General features: G+C 49.8%; 1 protein-coding gene across 4 annotated transcripts in view; it reads right to left on the reverse strand.

Annotated features, from left to right (window-relative positions):
• Positions 1–2,276: 2,276 nt before the first annotated feature.
• Positions 2,277–17,777, reverse strand: part of EHBP1L1 (EH domain binding protein 1 like 1) — a 46,131-nt gene continuing 30,630 nt past the window's right edge. For 3 of the 4 annotated variants that reach the window (XM_038764418.1, XM_038764417.1, XM_038764415.1), the window contains 7 exons: positions 12,651–12,702; positions 12,303–12,376; positions 10,847–10,970; positions 7,196–7,295; positions 6,670–6,743; positions 6,145–6,259; positions 2,277–3,561 (listed from right to left, as the gene is read on the reverse strand). In XM_038764418.1, coding sequence (XP_038620346.1) covers positions 3,462–3,561; positions 6,145–6,259; positions 6,670–6,743; positions 7,196–7,295; positions 10,847–10,970; positions 12,303–12,376; positions 12,651–12,702 — 639 coding nt within the window. In that variant the 3' untranslated portion in view covers positions 2,277–3,461. The remainder of the gene's footprint in view (positions 3,562–6,144; positions 6,260–6,669; positions 6,744–7,195; positions 7,296–10,846; positions 10,971–12,302; positions 12,377–12,650; positions 12,703–17,777) is intronic. The other variant, XM_038764416.1, reaches the window with a different exon arrangement.

Genomic DNA, 17,777 nt, shown 5'->3' on the forward strand with positions numbered 1-17,777 from the left:
AAGTGGCGGAGTTCGGATGGCACCCAGGCCCTTCTGACTCCCAATCAATCAATCAATCATATTTATTGAGCGCTTACTGTGTGCAGAGCACTGTACTAAGCGCTTGGGAAGTACAAATTGGCAACATATAGAGACAGTCCCTACCCAACAGTCGGCTCGCAGTCTAAAAGTCCCAAGCCCGTGCTCTATCCACTAGGCTGTGCTGCTCCTATTTATCTACATAGCTGTAATTTTATTTATTTCCACTAATGTCTGTCCCTCCCTCTAATAATAATAATAATGATATTATATTAATAATATATTAATAATATATAATATTAAGCGCTTACTATGTGCAAAGCATTGTTCTAAGCGCTGGGGAGGTTACAAGGTGATCAGGTTGTCCCACGGGGGGCTCACAGTCTTCACCCCCATTTTCCAGATGAGGTAACTGAGGTCCACAGAAGTGAAGTGACTTGCCCAAAGTCATGCAGCTGACAGTTGGCGGAGCCAGGATTTGAACCCATGACCTCTGACTCCAAAGCCCGGGCTCTTTTCCACTGAGCCACGCTGCTTCTCTAGACTTTAAGCTCTTGGTGGGCAGGGAATGTGTCTGTTATAGTGTACTCTTCCAATCGCTTAGTACAGTGGTTTGCGCACTGTAAGCGCTCAGTAAATACCCCAAAGACATTGAGGGAGCCAAGTCCCTCTCTGGCTCTGGCCCTGCCCGGGTGTTCTGGAAGATACTAAGTCGCTTATAGGGGAGACATTTATACCTAATATATAAGGAGAGAAACCGGATTGAATGAAGATGAACAGGGAGTAAAGACTGGAGGAAGGACTATAAACACCCTTCATTACGCTGATGATGCTCCCCTACTAACAGAAAGTGAAGAAGATTAAAAGGGCTTATTATTAAAAGTTAAGGAACAGAGCAAAAAGGTGGACCTACTTTTGAATGTCAAGAAAACAAAGATCATGACGACTGGAAGTTTTAACACCTTTGCAGTGGATGGAGAAAAGATTGAAATTGTTGACAATTTTTCTTTTCTGGGATCGACGATAATCGATAATAAAGAAACTAGTAGTCGAGAAATATGCCGAAGTTTAAAGTTGGGAAGACTTAATAATAATGACGGCATTTGTTAAGCGCTTACTATGTGCAAAGCACTGTTCTAAGCGCTGGGGGGGATACAGTGTGATCAAGTTGTCCCACGTGGGGCTCACAGTCTTAATCCCCATTTTTACAGATGAGGTCACTGAGGCTCAGAGAAGTTAAGTGACTTGCCCAAGGTCACACAGCAGACTTGTGGTGGAGCTGGGATTCGAACCCATGACCTCTGACTCCAAAGCCCGGGCTCTTTCCACTGAGCCACGCTGCTTCTCTGCTGCTTCTTGCTATGAAAAGCCTGGTAAAAGTCATGAAATAATCATCATCATCATCAATCGTATTTATTGAGCACTTACTGTGTGCAGAGCACTGTACTAAGCTAATGATAATGGTATTTGTTAAGCGCTTGCTATGTGCCAAGCACTGTTCTAGGCACTGAGGAAGATACAAGGTAATAAGGTTGTCCCACATTGGGCTCATAGTCAATCCCCATTTTACAGATGAGGTAACTGAGGCACAGAGAAGTGAAGTGACTTGCCCAGAGTCACACAGCTGACAAGTGGTGGAGCCGGGATTAGAACCCACTAAATGTGCTGTTGTAACAATTGCCACAAAAATACAAATTGCCAATTCTATGGTATTTCCAGTGACAATGAATGAATCCGAAAGCTGGATGGCGAAAAAACAGCATCAATTTTTTGGAAACGTGGTGATGGAGAAAGCTTTTGCAAATACCACGGACTGCCTGAAAAAACAAACAAATGGATTTTAGAGCAAATTAAGCCAGAGTCGTCTTTGGACTGGATTTAGATATGACTGGATATGACTGGATTTAGATGAGCATATTTGGACACGTTAATTTTCTGGAGAAGACACTAATGCTAGGAAAAGTCCAGGGAAAACATGAAAGAAGCAGACCTGCAGCTAGATAATAATAATAATAATAATAATAGTAATAATGGATAGCGACCATAACAACGATAAAGGAAGAACCGTTAGCATGGTTACGGATTATGGCAGAAGACAGGACGTTCTGGAGAAAACAGATCCATGGAGTCGCTGTGAATCAATCAATCGTATTTATTGAGCGCTTACTGTATGCAGAGCACTGTACTAAGCGCTTGCACTGTACTAAGTGAATCGAAACGACTCGACGGCACTTGATAAAAATAACAATAAGGTGAGCGTTGCGGTGATCACGTCTGGCTTTATTGCTCGCAAAGTCCGTTACAGAATATTCTGCAAATCGGCCCCCCCGGCGCGGGGTAACTGCTGGGGAGGCCGGAGCAAGTAAACTGGTAAATCTGTCGGGCCACCAGTTTATCACCTCCTTCCCCAGGAGGGTGGGCCTGGGCCATCTGCCACATTCCCGCCTCGGGACCGACTTCTTCCCACCCACGCTTCCCCTCCTCTCCGGGGAGTGGGAGAGGATTGGGGGAGATTCCCTAGGAGCCATGGGATTTATGGGGGCTCCTTTGGGATCGCCACCCCCTTCCCACCTATTCACACACGCACACTCACACGCATAAATAAATACAGGATTGGATTGGGAGTGGGGGAGGTCGAAGCAGCCCCTTGGCCCAAGTTGGCCCAAGTTGGTCCAGGGCGTCGAGTTCTCGGCTGCTAGGGCCCGGCCTCGGCTGCTGGGCCTCCTCTTTCGGTGTCAGGCCCCCGGCGGGGCGGGATCCGGGCCCACACTTGTTTTCCCCCCTTGCGACGAGTGGTGGGGGGCGGCCCGGGTCTCCCCCATTGTTTCAGAGGTCGGAAAGGAGGAAGGGGCTTCCCGGACCTGTTGCCAATCTCCACCGTCCTCCCCCATTCCGACCGCAGGCCCATCCGAGGGCCCAGGAGGGCCGGGAACTCCCAGGACCCCATGTCTCTCGGGAAACTGGAGGCGAGGCCTGATGTGGGAAGGAGGAGCGGGACAGGAATGGGGGGGGATTTGGGCAAGGAACAGGGGAGGGCCCCACTGGAGGTAAAGTTGGGGGGACGGGGGAGTTGACGGGGTCGAAGGTCAGAGCTGAGCGGAGGGCGCTTGCCGGGAGGACAGAAGGCCCAGATCCCAGCTCCCCCGAGGGGCTGGAAAGGATCCTGGGGGGGGATCCAGAAAAGATGTCCCCTGTGCTCCCCAGCCCGGGCCTCCCTTCTGGAGCTCCCTTGGGTGTAAAGGGAGGGAATTCCGGGGGCCCAGCCGGAGCCGAGAACTCCCTGGGACCTTTGGCAACGGCAGCGGGGTGAGGGGGGATGCTTTGCTCCCCCAGATATCCGATTGGAAAAGAAGAAAACCCAGCCTGGGCTTCCTCTTACAAGGTGGGCTCCCCACCTTAGGAAAGTTGTGGGGCCGGGGGCACCTGTCCGGGCTGCCCCGGCCTCAGCTCAGCAGACACCGCTCCCGACGATAAAGTTGGCGGCTCAGTTTACGGCGCCGCTGCTCCAGTCCCCTCTCCAACCGCTCATCCTCCTCCAGGGCTCTGGGAAAGAAGAGGTTAACCATCAGGCTCCATCCCTCGCCCAGACCCCCCCAACCCCCCCATCAACTGATTCAATCAATCAATCAATCAATCAATTGTATTTATTGAGCGCTTACTGTGTGCAGAGCACTGTACTAAACGCTTGGGAAGTACAAGTCGGCAACACATAGAGACAGTCCCTACCCAACAGCGGGCTCACAGTCTAGAAGGGGGAGACAGAGAACAAAACCAAACATACTGACAAAATAAAATAAATAGAATAGATATGTACAAGATAAATAAATAAATAAATAGAATAAATTTATTTATTTATTTATTTCTAAGATAAATAAATTCCCAGGGCCCCAACCCCACATCCTGTTATAATCATAATAATAATTATGGTACTTGTTAAGCGCTTACTATATGCCAAGCACTGTTCTGAACGCTGGGGTGGTCCCACGTGGGGCTCACAGTTTTAATCCTCATTTTACAGATGAGGTAACTGAGGCGCAGAGACGCGAGGTGGCTTGCCCAAGGTCCCGCAGCAGACGAGTGGCGGAGCCGGGATTAGAACCCACGTCCTCTGCCTCCCAAACTGGTTAATGATGTGTACATATCTATAATTCTATTTCTCTATTTTTATGGTACCGATGCCGGTCTACTTGCTTGGTTTCGTTGTCTGTCTCCCCCTTCTAGACTGTGAGCCCGTTGTTGAGTAGGGATTGTCTCTGTTGCCGAACTGTACTTTGCAAGCGCTTAGTACAGTGCTCTGCACACAGTAAGCGCTCAGTAAATACGATCGAATGAATGAAGGAATGAACTAAACCACCCCTTGGCCCCTGACTCTAGGCCTTCCCAGACTGAGCCCCCCTTTTCCTCTGCTCCTCCTCCCCTCCCCATCTCGCCGACTCCTTCCCTCTGCTCTACCCCCCTCCCCGCCCACAGCACTTGTGTGTATACATGTACATATTTATAATTCTATTTCTTTTTTAATGATGTGTATATCTATAATTCTGTTTATTTACATTGGCGCTACTGATGCCTGTCTACTTGTTTTGTTGTCTGTCTCCCCGCTTCTAGACCGTGAGCCTGTTGTTGGGTAGGGATTGTCTCTATCTGTTGCCGAATTGTACTTTGCAAGCGCTTAGTACAGTGCTCTGCACACAGTAAGCGCTCCGTAAATACGATTGAATGAATGAAGGAATGAATGAATGAACTAAACCACCCCTTGTCCCCTGACTCTAGGCCTTCCCAGACTGAGCCCCCCTTTTCCTCTGCTCCTCCTCCCCTCCCCATCTCGCCGACTCCCTCCCTCTGCTCTACCCCCCTCCCCGCCCACAGCACTTGTGTGTATGCATATACACATTTATAATTCTATTTATTTTATTAATGATGTGCATATCTATAATTCCGTTTATACTGACGCTATTGATGCCCGTCTACTTGTGGTGCAGTTCTCTGTGCCTCAGTGACCTCATCTGTAAAATGGGGATGGAGACTGCAGGACAGGGACTGTGGTCAACCCGATTATCCTGCATCTAGAGGCTTTCCCAGACTAAGCAGCGTGGCTCAGGGGAAAGAGCCCGGGCTTCGGAGTCAGACGTCAGGGGTTCAAATCCCGGCTCCACCAGTTGTCAGCTGGGTGACTTTGGGCAAGTCACTTTACTTCTCTGGGCCTCAGTTACCCCATCTGTAAAATGGGAATTAAGACTGTCCCCATGGGACAACCTGATCACCTTGTAACCTCCCCAACACTTAGAACAGTGCTTTGCACATAGTAAGCACTTAATAAATGCTATCATTATTATTATTAGTAGTAGTAGTACTAAGCACCCCTACTCCTCAGCTCCCCCTCCCCTCCGCCTCGCCTCCACACACTCCCTTTGCTCAACACCCCCTGCCCCACAGCACTTGTGTATCTATGTACATATCTATAATTCTATTTATTTATATTGATGCCTGTTTACTATTATTATTATTATTATTATTACTAAGCCCCCCTACTCCTTAGTTCCCCCTCCCCTCCGCCTCACCTCCACACGCTCCCTTTGCTCAATATCCCCCGCCCCACAGCACTTGTGTATCAATGGACATATCTATAATTCTATTTATTAATGTTGACGACTGTCTACTTGTTTGACGTGTATATATCTACAATTCCATTTATTTATATTGATGCCTGTTTACTTGTTTGACGTGTATATATCTATAATTCCATTTATTTATATTGATGCCTGTCTACTTGTTTGACATGTATATATCTATAATTCCATTTATTTATATTGACGCCTGTTTACTTGTTTTGATGTCCGTTCCCCCCTTCTAGACTGTAAGCCCGGTGTGGGCAGAGATGCACACAATCGCTTAGTGCAGTGCTCTGCACACAGTAAGCATTCAACAAATACGACTGAATGAATGAATCTACCCCAGCGCCTAGTACAGTGCCTGGAACTCAGTGTTTAACAAACACACCAGTTTTCATCATCACTTCATTCTGCCGGGCTGGGGCATTGGATCCCCCTCTCCCTGCGTGCAAGTCTTCTCCGTATGCCCCCTCCCCATGCTGCCCCTTCCCCTCCTCATCCCCCCGCCCCTACTCACATCCTTTCCTTAGTATCCAGGTCCCGCACCAGTTCATCTCTCTGGTTGACCAGTGACACCAGTTCCTCCAGCAGGAGTTGTTCCCGGTGCTGCTGGGCGGCTGTCTTCAGCTGGTCTGGGGAGCGATCAGTCGATCAATCGGATTCATTGAGCTCTTACGGTGTGCTTAGCGCTGTACTAACCGCTCGGGAGAGCACACTGGGGTGTATTTGCTTTTACTCACCCCGGCGTTTCATACAGTTTCTAACACATAGTAAGCACTTGGCAAAAACGACATTTATTAATAGTACAGTTTAGCAGAGCATCTGGAATATCTGCAGACGAGGTGCACCGTTTTCCCCACTCCTCCTGGTCACCCTCCCACCCAGGCCACGGGGTCCCAAGCCCAGAGCCTGGCCACCCCCCAGTCATCATCATCATCAATCGTATTTATTGAGCGCTTACTGGGTGCAGAGCACTGTACTAAGCGCTTGGGAAGTACAAGCTGGCAACATATAGAGCCCTTCTGGTCGCCCCCACACCCACCTTCGATGGTCAGCATGGCCCTCAGCTCCCGGCTCAGCAGCTCAAATCTCCGCTCCAGGTCTTGCTCCTCTATTCTGCAGTGGGAAAAAAGGCGGCGATGGGGCGAGTGGAGGGGGAAAATCGGGAGGCCTCCAGAGGGTCATCGGAGGCCGGGAAGAATCAACTGTGATCCACAGTCGGGGAGGACGCTGGAGATCCGCAGCGGGAAGGAGACCCAAAACATCAGGGGAGGTGCTCCGTTGCCAGAGGGGCAAGCTTGGCTCAGTGGAAAGAGCCCGGGCTTTGGAGTCAGAGGTCACGGGTTCCAATCCCGGCTCTGCCCATTGTCAGCTGTGCGACTCTGGGCAAGTCACTCCACTTCTCTGGGCCTCGGTTCCCTCGTCTGTGAAACGGGGATTAAGACTGTGAGCCCCCCCGAGGGACAACCTGCTCACCCTGTACCCCCCCCCCGCCAACGCTTAGAACAGTGCTCTGCACATAGTAAGCGCTTAACAAATACCATCATCAGAAGAAGAAGAAGACTCACAGTAGCTGTAGTTGGTCCTGCCTCCGGATCAGAGCGTTCTTCTTATTAACCAGAGTGAACCACTCCTGGATCAGCACCTCTTCCTGGAGTCGGTTCGCACCTGGAATCCAGACATGGATCAGGAGGGAGCTGAGGATTTGGGAAACCGCCCCCTGCCTTCTACTTATTTAATAATTAATAATAATTATGGTATTTATCAAGCACTTACTATATGCCAGGCACTTCAATAAGCGCTGGGGAGGATACAAGCAAATCAGATTGGCCACAGTCCCTGTCCCACTTGGGGCTCATAGTCTCAATATCCATTTTATGGATGAGGGAACTGAGGCACAGAAAAGTGAAGTGACTTGCCCGAGGTCACACAGCAGACACATGGTGGAGCCGGGATTAGAATCCGTGACTTTCTGACTCCTAGGGTATTTGTTAAGCGCCTTACTCTGTGCCAAGCACTATTTTAAGGGCTGCAGTAGATAAAAGATCAACAGGCCAGATACAGACCCTCTGTCCCACATAGGGCTCACAGTCCAGGAGGGAGAACAGGTGTTAATAATAAAAATAAGATGATGGCATTTGTTAAGCGCTTACTATGTGCCAAGTACTTTTCTGAGCACTGGGGTAGATAAAAGCTAATCAGGATGGACACAGTCCCTGTCCCACATGGGGCGCACAGTCTTAATCCCCCAGTTTACAGATGAAGTAATTGAGGCGCAGAGAAATGAATTAATTAATTCATTCATTCAATCGTATTTATTGAGCGCTTACTGTGTGCAGAGCACTGTACTAAGCGCTTGGGAAGTCCAAGTTGGCAACATATAGAGACGGTCCCTACCCAACAGTGGGCTCACAGTCTAGAAAGGGCAGACAGAGAACGAAATCAAACATACTAACAAAATAAAATAAATAGAATAGATATGTACAAGTAAGATAAAGAAATAAATAGAGTAATAAATATGTACACAGTCTTAATCCCCATTTTACAGATGAAGTAATTGAGGCCCAGAGAAATTAATTAATTAATTCATTCATTCAATCGTATTTATTGAGCGCTTACTGTGTGCAGAGCACTGTACTAAGCGCTTGGGAAGTACAAGTTGGCAACATATAGAGACAGTCCCTACCCAACAGTGGGCTCGCAGTCTAGAAGGGGGAGACAGAGAACAAAACAAAACATATTAACAAAATAAAATAAGTAGAATAAATATGTAGAAGTAAAATAAATAAATAAATAAATAGGGTAAGTTAAGTTACAGGTGAGGGACCTGAGGCACAGAGAAGTGAAGTGAGTTGCTCAAGAACATCATCATCATCATCATCATCAATCGTATTTATTGAGCGCTTAGTGTGTACAGAGCACTGTACTAAGCGCTTGGGAAGTACAAGTTGGCAACATATAGAGACAGTCCCTACCCAACAGTGGGCTCACAGTCTAAAAAGGGGAGACAGAGAACAAAACCAAACATACTAACAAAATAAAATAAATAGAATAGATATGTACAAGTAAAATAAATAAATAAATAAATAGAGTAATAAATATGTACAAACACATATACATATATACAGGTGCTGTGGGGAAGGGAAGGAGGTAAGATGGGGGGATGGAGAGGGGGACGAGGGGAAGAGGAAGGGGCTGAGTGTGGGAAGGCCTCCTGGAGGAGGTGAGCTCTCAGTAGGGTCTTGAAGGGAGGAAGAGAGCGAGCTTGGTGGGTGGGCAGAGGGAGGGCATTCCGGGCCCGGGGGAGGACGTGGGCCGGGGGTCGATGGCGGGACAGGCGAGAACGAGGCCTAACGGTGAGGAGATTAGCGGCGGAGGAGCGGAGGGTGCGGGCTGGGCTGGAGAAGGACAGAAGGGAGGTGAGGGAGGAGGGGGAGAGGTGATGGATGGATGGACAGCCTTGAAGCCCAGGGTGAGGAGTTTCTGCCTGATGCACAGATTGATTGGTAGCCACACAGCAGACGAGTGGCAGAGCTGGGATTAGAAAACAGGTCCTTCCGAAGCCCGGGCTCTAACCATCTATCGCGGGCTGGAGCCCCATGTAAGACATGAACTGTGTCCAATCTGACTAGCAGCTGTCCATCCCCTCGCCCCCACTTACCTCACCTCCCTTCTCCCCTTCTCCAGCCCAGCCCGCACCCTCCGCTCCTCTGCCGCCGCTCACCTCCTCACCGGGCCTCCTTCTCGCCTGTCCCGCCATCGCCCCCGGTCCACATCCTACCTCTGTCCTGGAATGCCCTCCCTCCTCACATCCACAAAACTAGCTCGCTTCCCCCCTTCAAAGCCCTACTGAAAGCTCACCCCCTCCAGGAGGCCTTCCCAGACTGAGCCCCCCTTTTCCTCCGCTCCTCCTCCCCTCCCCATCGCCCCTACTCCCTCCCTCTGCTCTACCCCCCTCCCCGCCCCACAGCACTTGTGTATGTACATACATATTTATTATTCTATTTACTTTAATGATGTGTATATATCTATAATTCTAATTATTTATAATTACGCTACTGATGCCTGTCTACTTGTTTTGTGTTGTTACCTGTCTCCCCCCTTCTAGATTGTGAGCCCGTTGCTGGGTAGGGATTGTCTCTATCTGTTGCCGAGTCGTCCTTTCCAAGCGCTTGGTACAGTGCTCTGCACACAGTAAGCGCTCAATAAATACGATTGAATGAATGAATGAATCTACCCTAGTGCTGAGTACAGTGCCTGGCACATAGTAATAATAATAATAATAATAATGGCATTTATTAAGCGCTTACTATGTGTAAAGCACTGTTCTAAGCGCTGGGGAGGTTACAAGGGGATCAGGTTGTCCCACGGGGGGCTCCCAGTCTTAATCCCCATTTTCCAGCTGAGGGAACTGAGGCCCAGAGAAGTTAGGTGACTTGCCCAAGGTCACACAGCAGACATGTGGCGGAGCCGGGATTCGAACCCCTGACCTCTGACTCCAAAGCCCGGGCTCTTTTCACTGAGCCACGCTGCTACGCTGAATATGTTGCCAACTTGTACTTCCCAAACGCTTAGTAGAGTGCTCTGCACACAGTAAGGGCTCAATAAATACAATTGGATGAGTGAATGAATGAATAAATACCATTAAAATATCCTCTAGACTATAAGCTCATTGTGGGCAGGGAATATGTCTGTTTATTGTTACATCGTATTCTCCCAAGTGCTTAATACAGTGCTTTGCACACAGCAAGAGCTCAATAAATACGATTGTATGAATGAATGAATTGTAAAAAAAGGTCTCCACAGGCACTTTCCTAGCTGAGCATCAGGTAGCAGCCCCACTCCCACCCCCCACACTGATGCTTTGGGTCTTTCTGGAGTCGGGGGCAGTAGATAATAATAACGATGGCATTTGTTAAGCGCTCACTAAGTGCCAAGCGCTGTTCTAAGCACTGGGGGGGGATACAAGGTAATCAGGTTGCCCCCCATGGGGCTCACAGCCTTCATCCCCATATTCCAGATGAGGTCACTGAGGGCCAGAGAAGTGAAGTGGCTGGCCCAAAGTCACCCAGCTGACAATGGGCGGAGCCGGGATTAGAACCCATGACCTCTGACTCCCGAGTCCAGGCTCTTTCCACTGAGCCATGCTGGCAGATGTGTGTGCCCTCCTGCCCAGCTGTGTGCCCGGCCTGTTCCCCGCCATCCCCCTGGCTCCGTACCCGTCTCCATGAGGCTCCGGAGCTGGGTCTCCACCTGGGCCGCTCGCCCATCGATCTGTCTCTGCTCCTGCTCCAGGGCCTGGAGCTCGGCACACACGTACTGACTTGTGTCCTGGAATCGCTGCTGAAACGCCCCCGGAGAGGATGGGGACAGCAGGGAAGAGGATAGAGGGAGAGGAAGGAGGGGAAGACAGGGACAGGGAGGAGGAGAAGGGAAGGGGAAGAGGGGAAGGGGAGAGAAAGAGGATGGAGGGGAAGAAGGAGGAGGGGAGGAGAAGAAGGAGGAAGGGAGGGAGAAGAGGGAGGGAAGGGGAAGAGGAAGGAAGGAAAGAGGAGGGGGAAGAGAGAAAGAGGATGGAGGGGAAGAAGGAGGAGGGGAGGAGAAGAAGGAGGAAGGGAGGGAGAAGAGGGAGGGAAGGGGAAGAGGAAGGAAGGAAAGAGGAGGGGGAGGAGAGAAAGAGGATGGAGGGGAAGAAGGAGGATGGAGGGGAAGAAGGAGGAGGGGAGGAGAAGAAGGAGGAAGGGAGGGAGAAGAGGGAGGGAAGGGGAAGAGGAAGGAAGGAAAGAGGAGGGGGAGGAGAGAAAGAGGATGGAGGGGAAGAAGGAGGAGGGGAGAGAGAAGAGGGAGGCAAGGGGAAGAGGAGAGGGGGGAGAGGAAGAAGGAGAAGAAGAGGAGGGAGGGGGAGGAGAAGGAGGAGGGGAAGGAGAAAAGGGAGGGAAGGGGAAGAGGAAGGAGAAGGAGAAGAAGAGGAGGGAGGGGGAGGAGAAGGAGGAGGGGAAGGAGAAAAGGGAAGGAAGGGGAAGAGGAGGGAGAGGAAAAAGGGTTTCAGCCTCGGGACAGGCTATCAGCCCCTTTATTCCCCCCCCCCCCCCCCCGGCCCCGGGACCCCATCTCCCCCAACTCTCCCAACTCCCAAAGGTCCCGAGGGGTTCTCGGCTCCGGCTGGACCCCCGGAATTCCCTCCCTTTACACCCAACTCTCCCGATTCTGTTATATCTTACTCTCCCACACACTCATTACAGTGCTCTGCACCCAGTGAGCGCTCGATAAATACAACTGACTGATCCTCCAGTTCAATCCTAACCTAAACCTGAACAATAACGATAATAATGGCATCTGTTAAGCGCTTACTATGTGCAAAGCACTGTTCTAAGCGCTGGGGGGGATACAAGGTGATCAGGTTGTCCCACGTGGGGCTCACAGGCTTCATCCCCGTTTTACAGATGAGGGAACTGAGGCACAGAGAAGTGAAGTGGCTTCCCCAAGGTCATACAGCTGACAATTGGCGGAGCTGGGATTTGAACCCATGATTTCTGACTCCAAAGCCCATGCTCTTTTCATTGAGCCATGCTGCTTCTCAACAACCCACAGCTCAGTCCCCTCCGCCCAGTTCAGACCCAAGAGACTCCCTTCCCCGGTCCTTCCGCGCCTGGTCGGCGTGCCCGTCCTCCTCACCATCACGGCCTCCTCTCCGGGGCTGGCACTGGAGCCGGGGCTCGGCAGGGGCTCGGCGACCTCGGGGGTCCCATCTGGAAACAGAGGTTCACCTTAACGCCCTCACCCCAGTCGGGGAAGACGGCCCCCCCCCGGGTCCTGAAGGCCGGGGTACAGCCAACCCCAAGCCTGGAGAGTTGGGGAGGTGGGAGATGGAGGGTGATGACCCTGCCTTGATGCCCTGATGGCCCAAGGCCAAAGACCCAGTTCTCTCGCTGGAGGGGCCTGGAAATCTGGGTCTGGCAGTTTGTTCTCAAGACGTCTCAGGGAATAGCTCAGTCCACCCAACGGGGCCTTAACTGTGCCTACCTGCAGCATTCTGGGGGGCAGGGGCGGGCCCAGACTCCGGGCTGCTGGCGTCCTGTGGAAAAAGAGGGGGTCCGGTGAGAGATGGGGTCTTCTGGTGAGGTGGGAGGGCAGAGAGATCTGAGAGCCAGAGGTGGGGTTGAGTCCTGACCAGCAATAATAATAATAATGATGGCATTTATTAAGCGCTTACTATGCACCAGGCATTGTTCTAAGTGCTGGGGAGGTAACGAGGTGATCAGGTTGTCCCACAGGGGCCTCACGGTCTTCATCCCCATTTTCCAGATGAGGGAACTGGGGCCCAGAGAATCCATCAATCGTATTTATTGAGCGCTGACTGTGTGCAGAGCACTGGACTAAGCGCTTGGGAAGTACAAGTCGGCAACACACAGAGATGGTCCCTACCCAACAGCGGGCTCACAGTCTAGAAGGGGGAGACAGAGAACAAAACCAAACACACTAACAAAATAAAATAAATAGAATAGATAGGTACAAGTAAGATAAATAAATAAATATATACAAACATATATACAGGTGCTGTGGGGAAGGGAAGGAGGTAAGATGGGGGGGATGGAGAGGGGAGCGAGGGGGAGAGGAAGGAAGGGGCTCAGTGTGGAAAGGCCTCCTGAGAAGGCCAGAGAAGTGAAGTAACTTGCCCGAAGTCACACAGCTGACAATTGGCGGAGCCGGGATTTGAACCCATGACCTCTGACTCCAAAGCCCAGGCTCTTTCCACTGAGCCACGCTGCTTCCCAGTAGTCAGTGGTTCCAGGGGGACCCTAACCCTAACCCAGGCCAAGCCAGGAGGACCTTACCCCTAAACCCTGACCCAGGGGAGGCCAGAGGGACCCTAACCCTAATCCAGCCCAAACCTGAGAGATCCTAACCTAAACCTGACCAAGGCCAAGCCAGAGGAACCCTAACCTAACCCCAACCCAGACCAAGCCAAAAGGACACTAACCCTAACCCTAAATTAAGCCAAACCAAAGATCCTAATTTAGACTTCACTCGCCCTAATCTAAGCCAAACCAAAGATCCCAATTTAGACTTCACTCGGGTCAAGACACAGAATTCCTAACCTACACCTCTAGACTGTAAACTCTTTGTGGGCAGGGAACGAGTCTGTTTACTGTTCTGTTGTTCGCTCCCAAGCCATTAGTACAGTGCTCTGCACACAGTAAGGCTCAACAAATACGAATGAATGAATGGCTGAATGAATAAACGTGACCCAAGCCAAATCAGAGGCCAGGCCAAGCCAAGGGACCTTAACCCGAACCCTAACCCAGGTCCAGCCGGAGTGGGGGGGATGGATGGGGGGGATGGGACACCCTATCCCTAACCCTAACCCAGGCCCAGCTAAAGGGACCCTATTCCCAGCCAAGGCAGAGGAACCCTAACCTCAACCTAACCCAAGCCAAGCCAGAGGGACCCTAATCCTAACACCCGGACATGCTTCCCGCTTCCTATCCCAAGCCCCCTCCCCCCGCCAAACTCCCTCCCAATCCCACGGTCTGTAACAAGACACTGGCCCCTTGAGATCTCACTGGGTCTGGGAAACTTTTTCTCAGGGGACACCAGGGAGAGAAATGGAAAAAAACCTTCCTCCCTTCCTCCATCCTCTCCCCCCCCTACCCTCACTGCCACACCTACCAACTGGCAGTGAGGGGGGTGGGGGTTGTTACATAGTCCCATGCTCCTGGGACTAAACTTTTGGGACTATGCTCCTGGCGTGGCTCAGCTCCTTCCCTGCTGGGGCTCGACAATCAATCAATCAATCAATCGTATTTATTGAGTGCTTACTGTGTGCAGAGCACTGTACTAAGAGCTTGGGAAGTACAAGTCGGCAACACATAGAGACGGTCCCTACCCAACAGTGGGCTCACAGTCTAGAAGGGGGAGACAGAGAACAAAACCAAACATACTAACAACTGCCTCAACCTCCTTGCTGATCTCCCTGACTCCTGTCTCTCCCCTTTCCAATCCGTAGTTCATTCTACTGCCCAGATGATCTTTCTAAAAAATTGTTTAGGTCTCATATCTCCGCTCCCCAAGAACTTCCAGGGGTTGCCCATCCACCTCCGCATCAAACAGAAACTCCTTGCTATTGGATTTGAAGTCCTCAATTGGCTCGCCCCCTCCTATCCAACCTCACTGAACCCATCCTTGGCTTCTCTAACACCAACCTATCAATCAATCAATCGTATTTATTGAGCGCTTACTGTGTGCAGAGCACTGTACTAAGCGCTTGGGAAGTACAAGTTGGCAACATATTGAGACAGTCCCTCCCCAACAGTGGGCTCACAGTCTACTCACTTTGATACCTGTTTACTTGTTTTGATACCTGTCTCCCCGCTTTTAGACTCTGAGCCCGTTGTGGGCAGGGATTGTCTTGCTTTGTTGCTGAACTGTACTTTAATAATAATAATGATGGCATTTATTAAGCGCTTACTATGTGCAAAGCACTGTTCTAAGCGCTGGGGCGGTTACAAGGAGATCAGGTTGTCCCACGGGGGGCTCACAATAGTAATAATAATAATAATGGCATTTATTAAGTGCTTACTATGTGCAAAGCACTGTTCTAAGCGCTGGGGCGGTTACAAGGAGATCAGGTTGCCCCACGGGGGGGGCTCATAGTAATAATAATAATAATAATGATGACATTTGTTAAGCGCTTACTATGTGCAAAGCACTGTTCTAAGCGCTGGGGAGGTTACAAGGAGATCAGGTTGTCCCACGGGGGGCTCACAGTCTTCATCCCCATTTTACAGATGAGGGAACTGAGGCCCAGAGAAGTGAAGTGACTTGCCCAAAGTCACACAGCTGACAATTGGCAGAGCCGGAATTCGAACCCATGACCTCTGACTCCAAAGCCCGGGCTCTTTCCACTGAGCTCCGCTGCTTCTCTGCTTCTTTCCAAGCACTTAGTACGTTGCTCTGCACACAGTAAGCGCTCAATAAATACGGCTGAATGGATTGAATGAACTGAATGAATGTATCTCGATCTCGCCTATCTCTCCACGGACCATTCATTCATGCATTCATTCAATCGTATTTATTCAGCGCTTACTGTGTGCAGGGCACTGTACTAAGCGCTTGGGAAGTACAAGTCGGCAACATACAGAGACGGTCCCTACCCAACAACGGGTTCACAGTCTAGAAAGGGGAGACAGACAACAAAACAAAACATATTAACAACATAAAATAAATAGAATAAATATGTACAAATAAAATAAATAAATAAATAGAGTAATAAATATGTACAAACATATATATATCTATACAGGTGCTGTGGGGAGGGGAAGGAGGTAAGTTGGGGGGGATGGGGAGGGGGAGGAGGGGGAGAGGAAGGAAGGGGGCTCAGTCTGGGAACTCCACCTTGAAAGCCTTATTAAAATCTCATCCCATCCAAGAGCCCTTCCCTAACTAAACCCTCACAGAATAATAATAATAATAATAATAATAATAATAATAATAATAATAATAATAATAATAGAGAAGCATTGTGGCTCAGTGGAAAGAGCATGGGCTTTGGAGTCAGAGGTCATGGGTTCGAATCCTGACTCTGCCACTTGTCAGCTGTGTGACTTTGGGCAAGTCACTTCTCTGAGCCTCAGTTCCCTCACCTGTAAAATGGGGATGAAGACTGTGAGCCCCCCGTGGGACAACCTGTTCTCCTTGTAACCTCCCCAGCGCTTAGAACAGTGCCTTGCACATAGTAAGCGCTTAATAAATATCATCATTATTATTATTATTATTATTTGGGCAAGTCACTTAACTTCTCTGGGCCTCAGTTCCCTCATCTGTAAAAAGAGGATGAAGACTGTGAGCCCCCCGTGGGACAACCTGTTCTCCTTGTAACCTCTTCAGCGCTTAGAACAGTGCCTTGCACATAGTAAGCGCTTAATAAATACCATCATTATTATTATTATTATTATTTGGGCAAGTCACTTCACTTCTCTGGGCCTCAGTTACCTCATCTGTAAAATGGGGATAAAGACTGTGAGCCCCCCCGTGGGACAACCTGATCAACTTGTAACCTCCCCAGTGCTTAGAACAGTGCTTTGCACATAGTAAGTGCTTAATAAATACCATTATAAAAATAATAATAATAATAATTGTGGTATTTGTTAAGTACTCACTATGTACCAGGCACTATAATAAGAACTACGGTGGATACAAGTAAATCAGGTGGGACAGAGTCCCTGTCCTGCGCAGGGCTCACAGTATAATTCCCATTTTACAGATGAGGCCCAGAGAAGTGAAATGACTCGCCCAAGGCCACACAGCAGACAAGAGGCATAGCCAGGATCAGAACCCACGACCTCCTGACTCCCAAGCCTGTGATCTAGCCACTACTCCAAGCATTTCCCCTATTTACCTTCTTCTCTTTTTTGTTTATGAACTGCCACTGTAATCAGGAGCTGTTTGGTTTGGCAATGATACCTATCAATCAATCGTATTTATTGAGCGCTTAATGTGTACGGAGCACCGGACTAAGTGCTTTGGGAGAATACAGTATAACCATACAACAGTTCGTAGACACATTCCCTCCCCACAACGAGCTTAGAGAAGCAGCGTGGCCCAGTGGAAAGAGCCCGGGCTTTGGAGTCAGAGGTCATGGGTTCAAATCCCGGCTCCACCAACTGTCAGCAGTGTGACTTTGGGCAAGGCACTTCACTTCTCTGGGCCTCAGTTCCCTCATCTGTAAAATGGGGATGAAGACTGTGAGCCCCCCGAGGGACAACCTGATCACCTTGTAACCTCCCCAGTGCTTAGAACAGTGCTTTGCACATAGTAAGTGCTTAATCAATGCCATCATCATTATTATTATTAACCGGTCTGTGGGCTTGACTCAGATCGAGCTTGGGGGTCCACTCTGATTCCCGAGTCTTATTCTGCTTGTATTTGCCCCCCTCAGCCTTTGAGTCCAGCCTGGATCGTATAATGGGCTGTCCCCCTCTTAACCTACCTTGCTGATTTCTTACTACAACACATACTCACTGTACTGCGGTCTCATCTATCTCTCCAATCAATCAATCAATCGTATTTATTGAGCGCTTACTGTGTGCAGAGCACTGTACTAAGCGCTTGAGCACTGTACTAACCCCTTGCTCACGTCCTGCCTCTGGC

The sequence above is a fragment of the Tachyglossus aculeatus genome, chromosome 22, assembly GCF_015852505.1.
Source record: "Tachyglossus aculeatus isolate mTacAcu1 chromosome 22, mTacAcu1.pri, whole genome shotgun sequence".
Taxonomy (NCBI): Eukaryota; Metazoa; Chordata; class Mammalia; order Monotremata; family Tachyglossidae; genus Tachyglossus; species Tachyglossus aculeatus.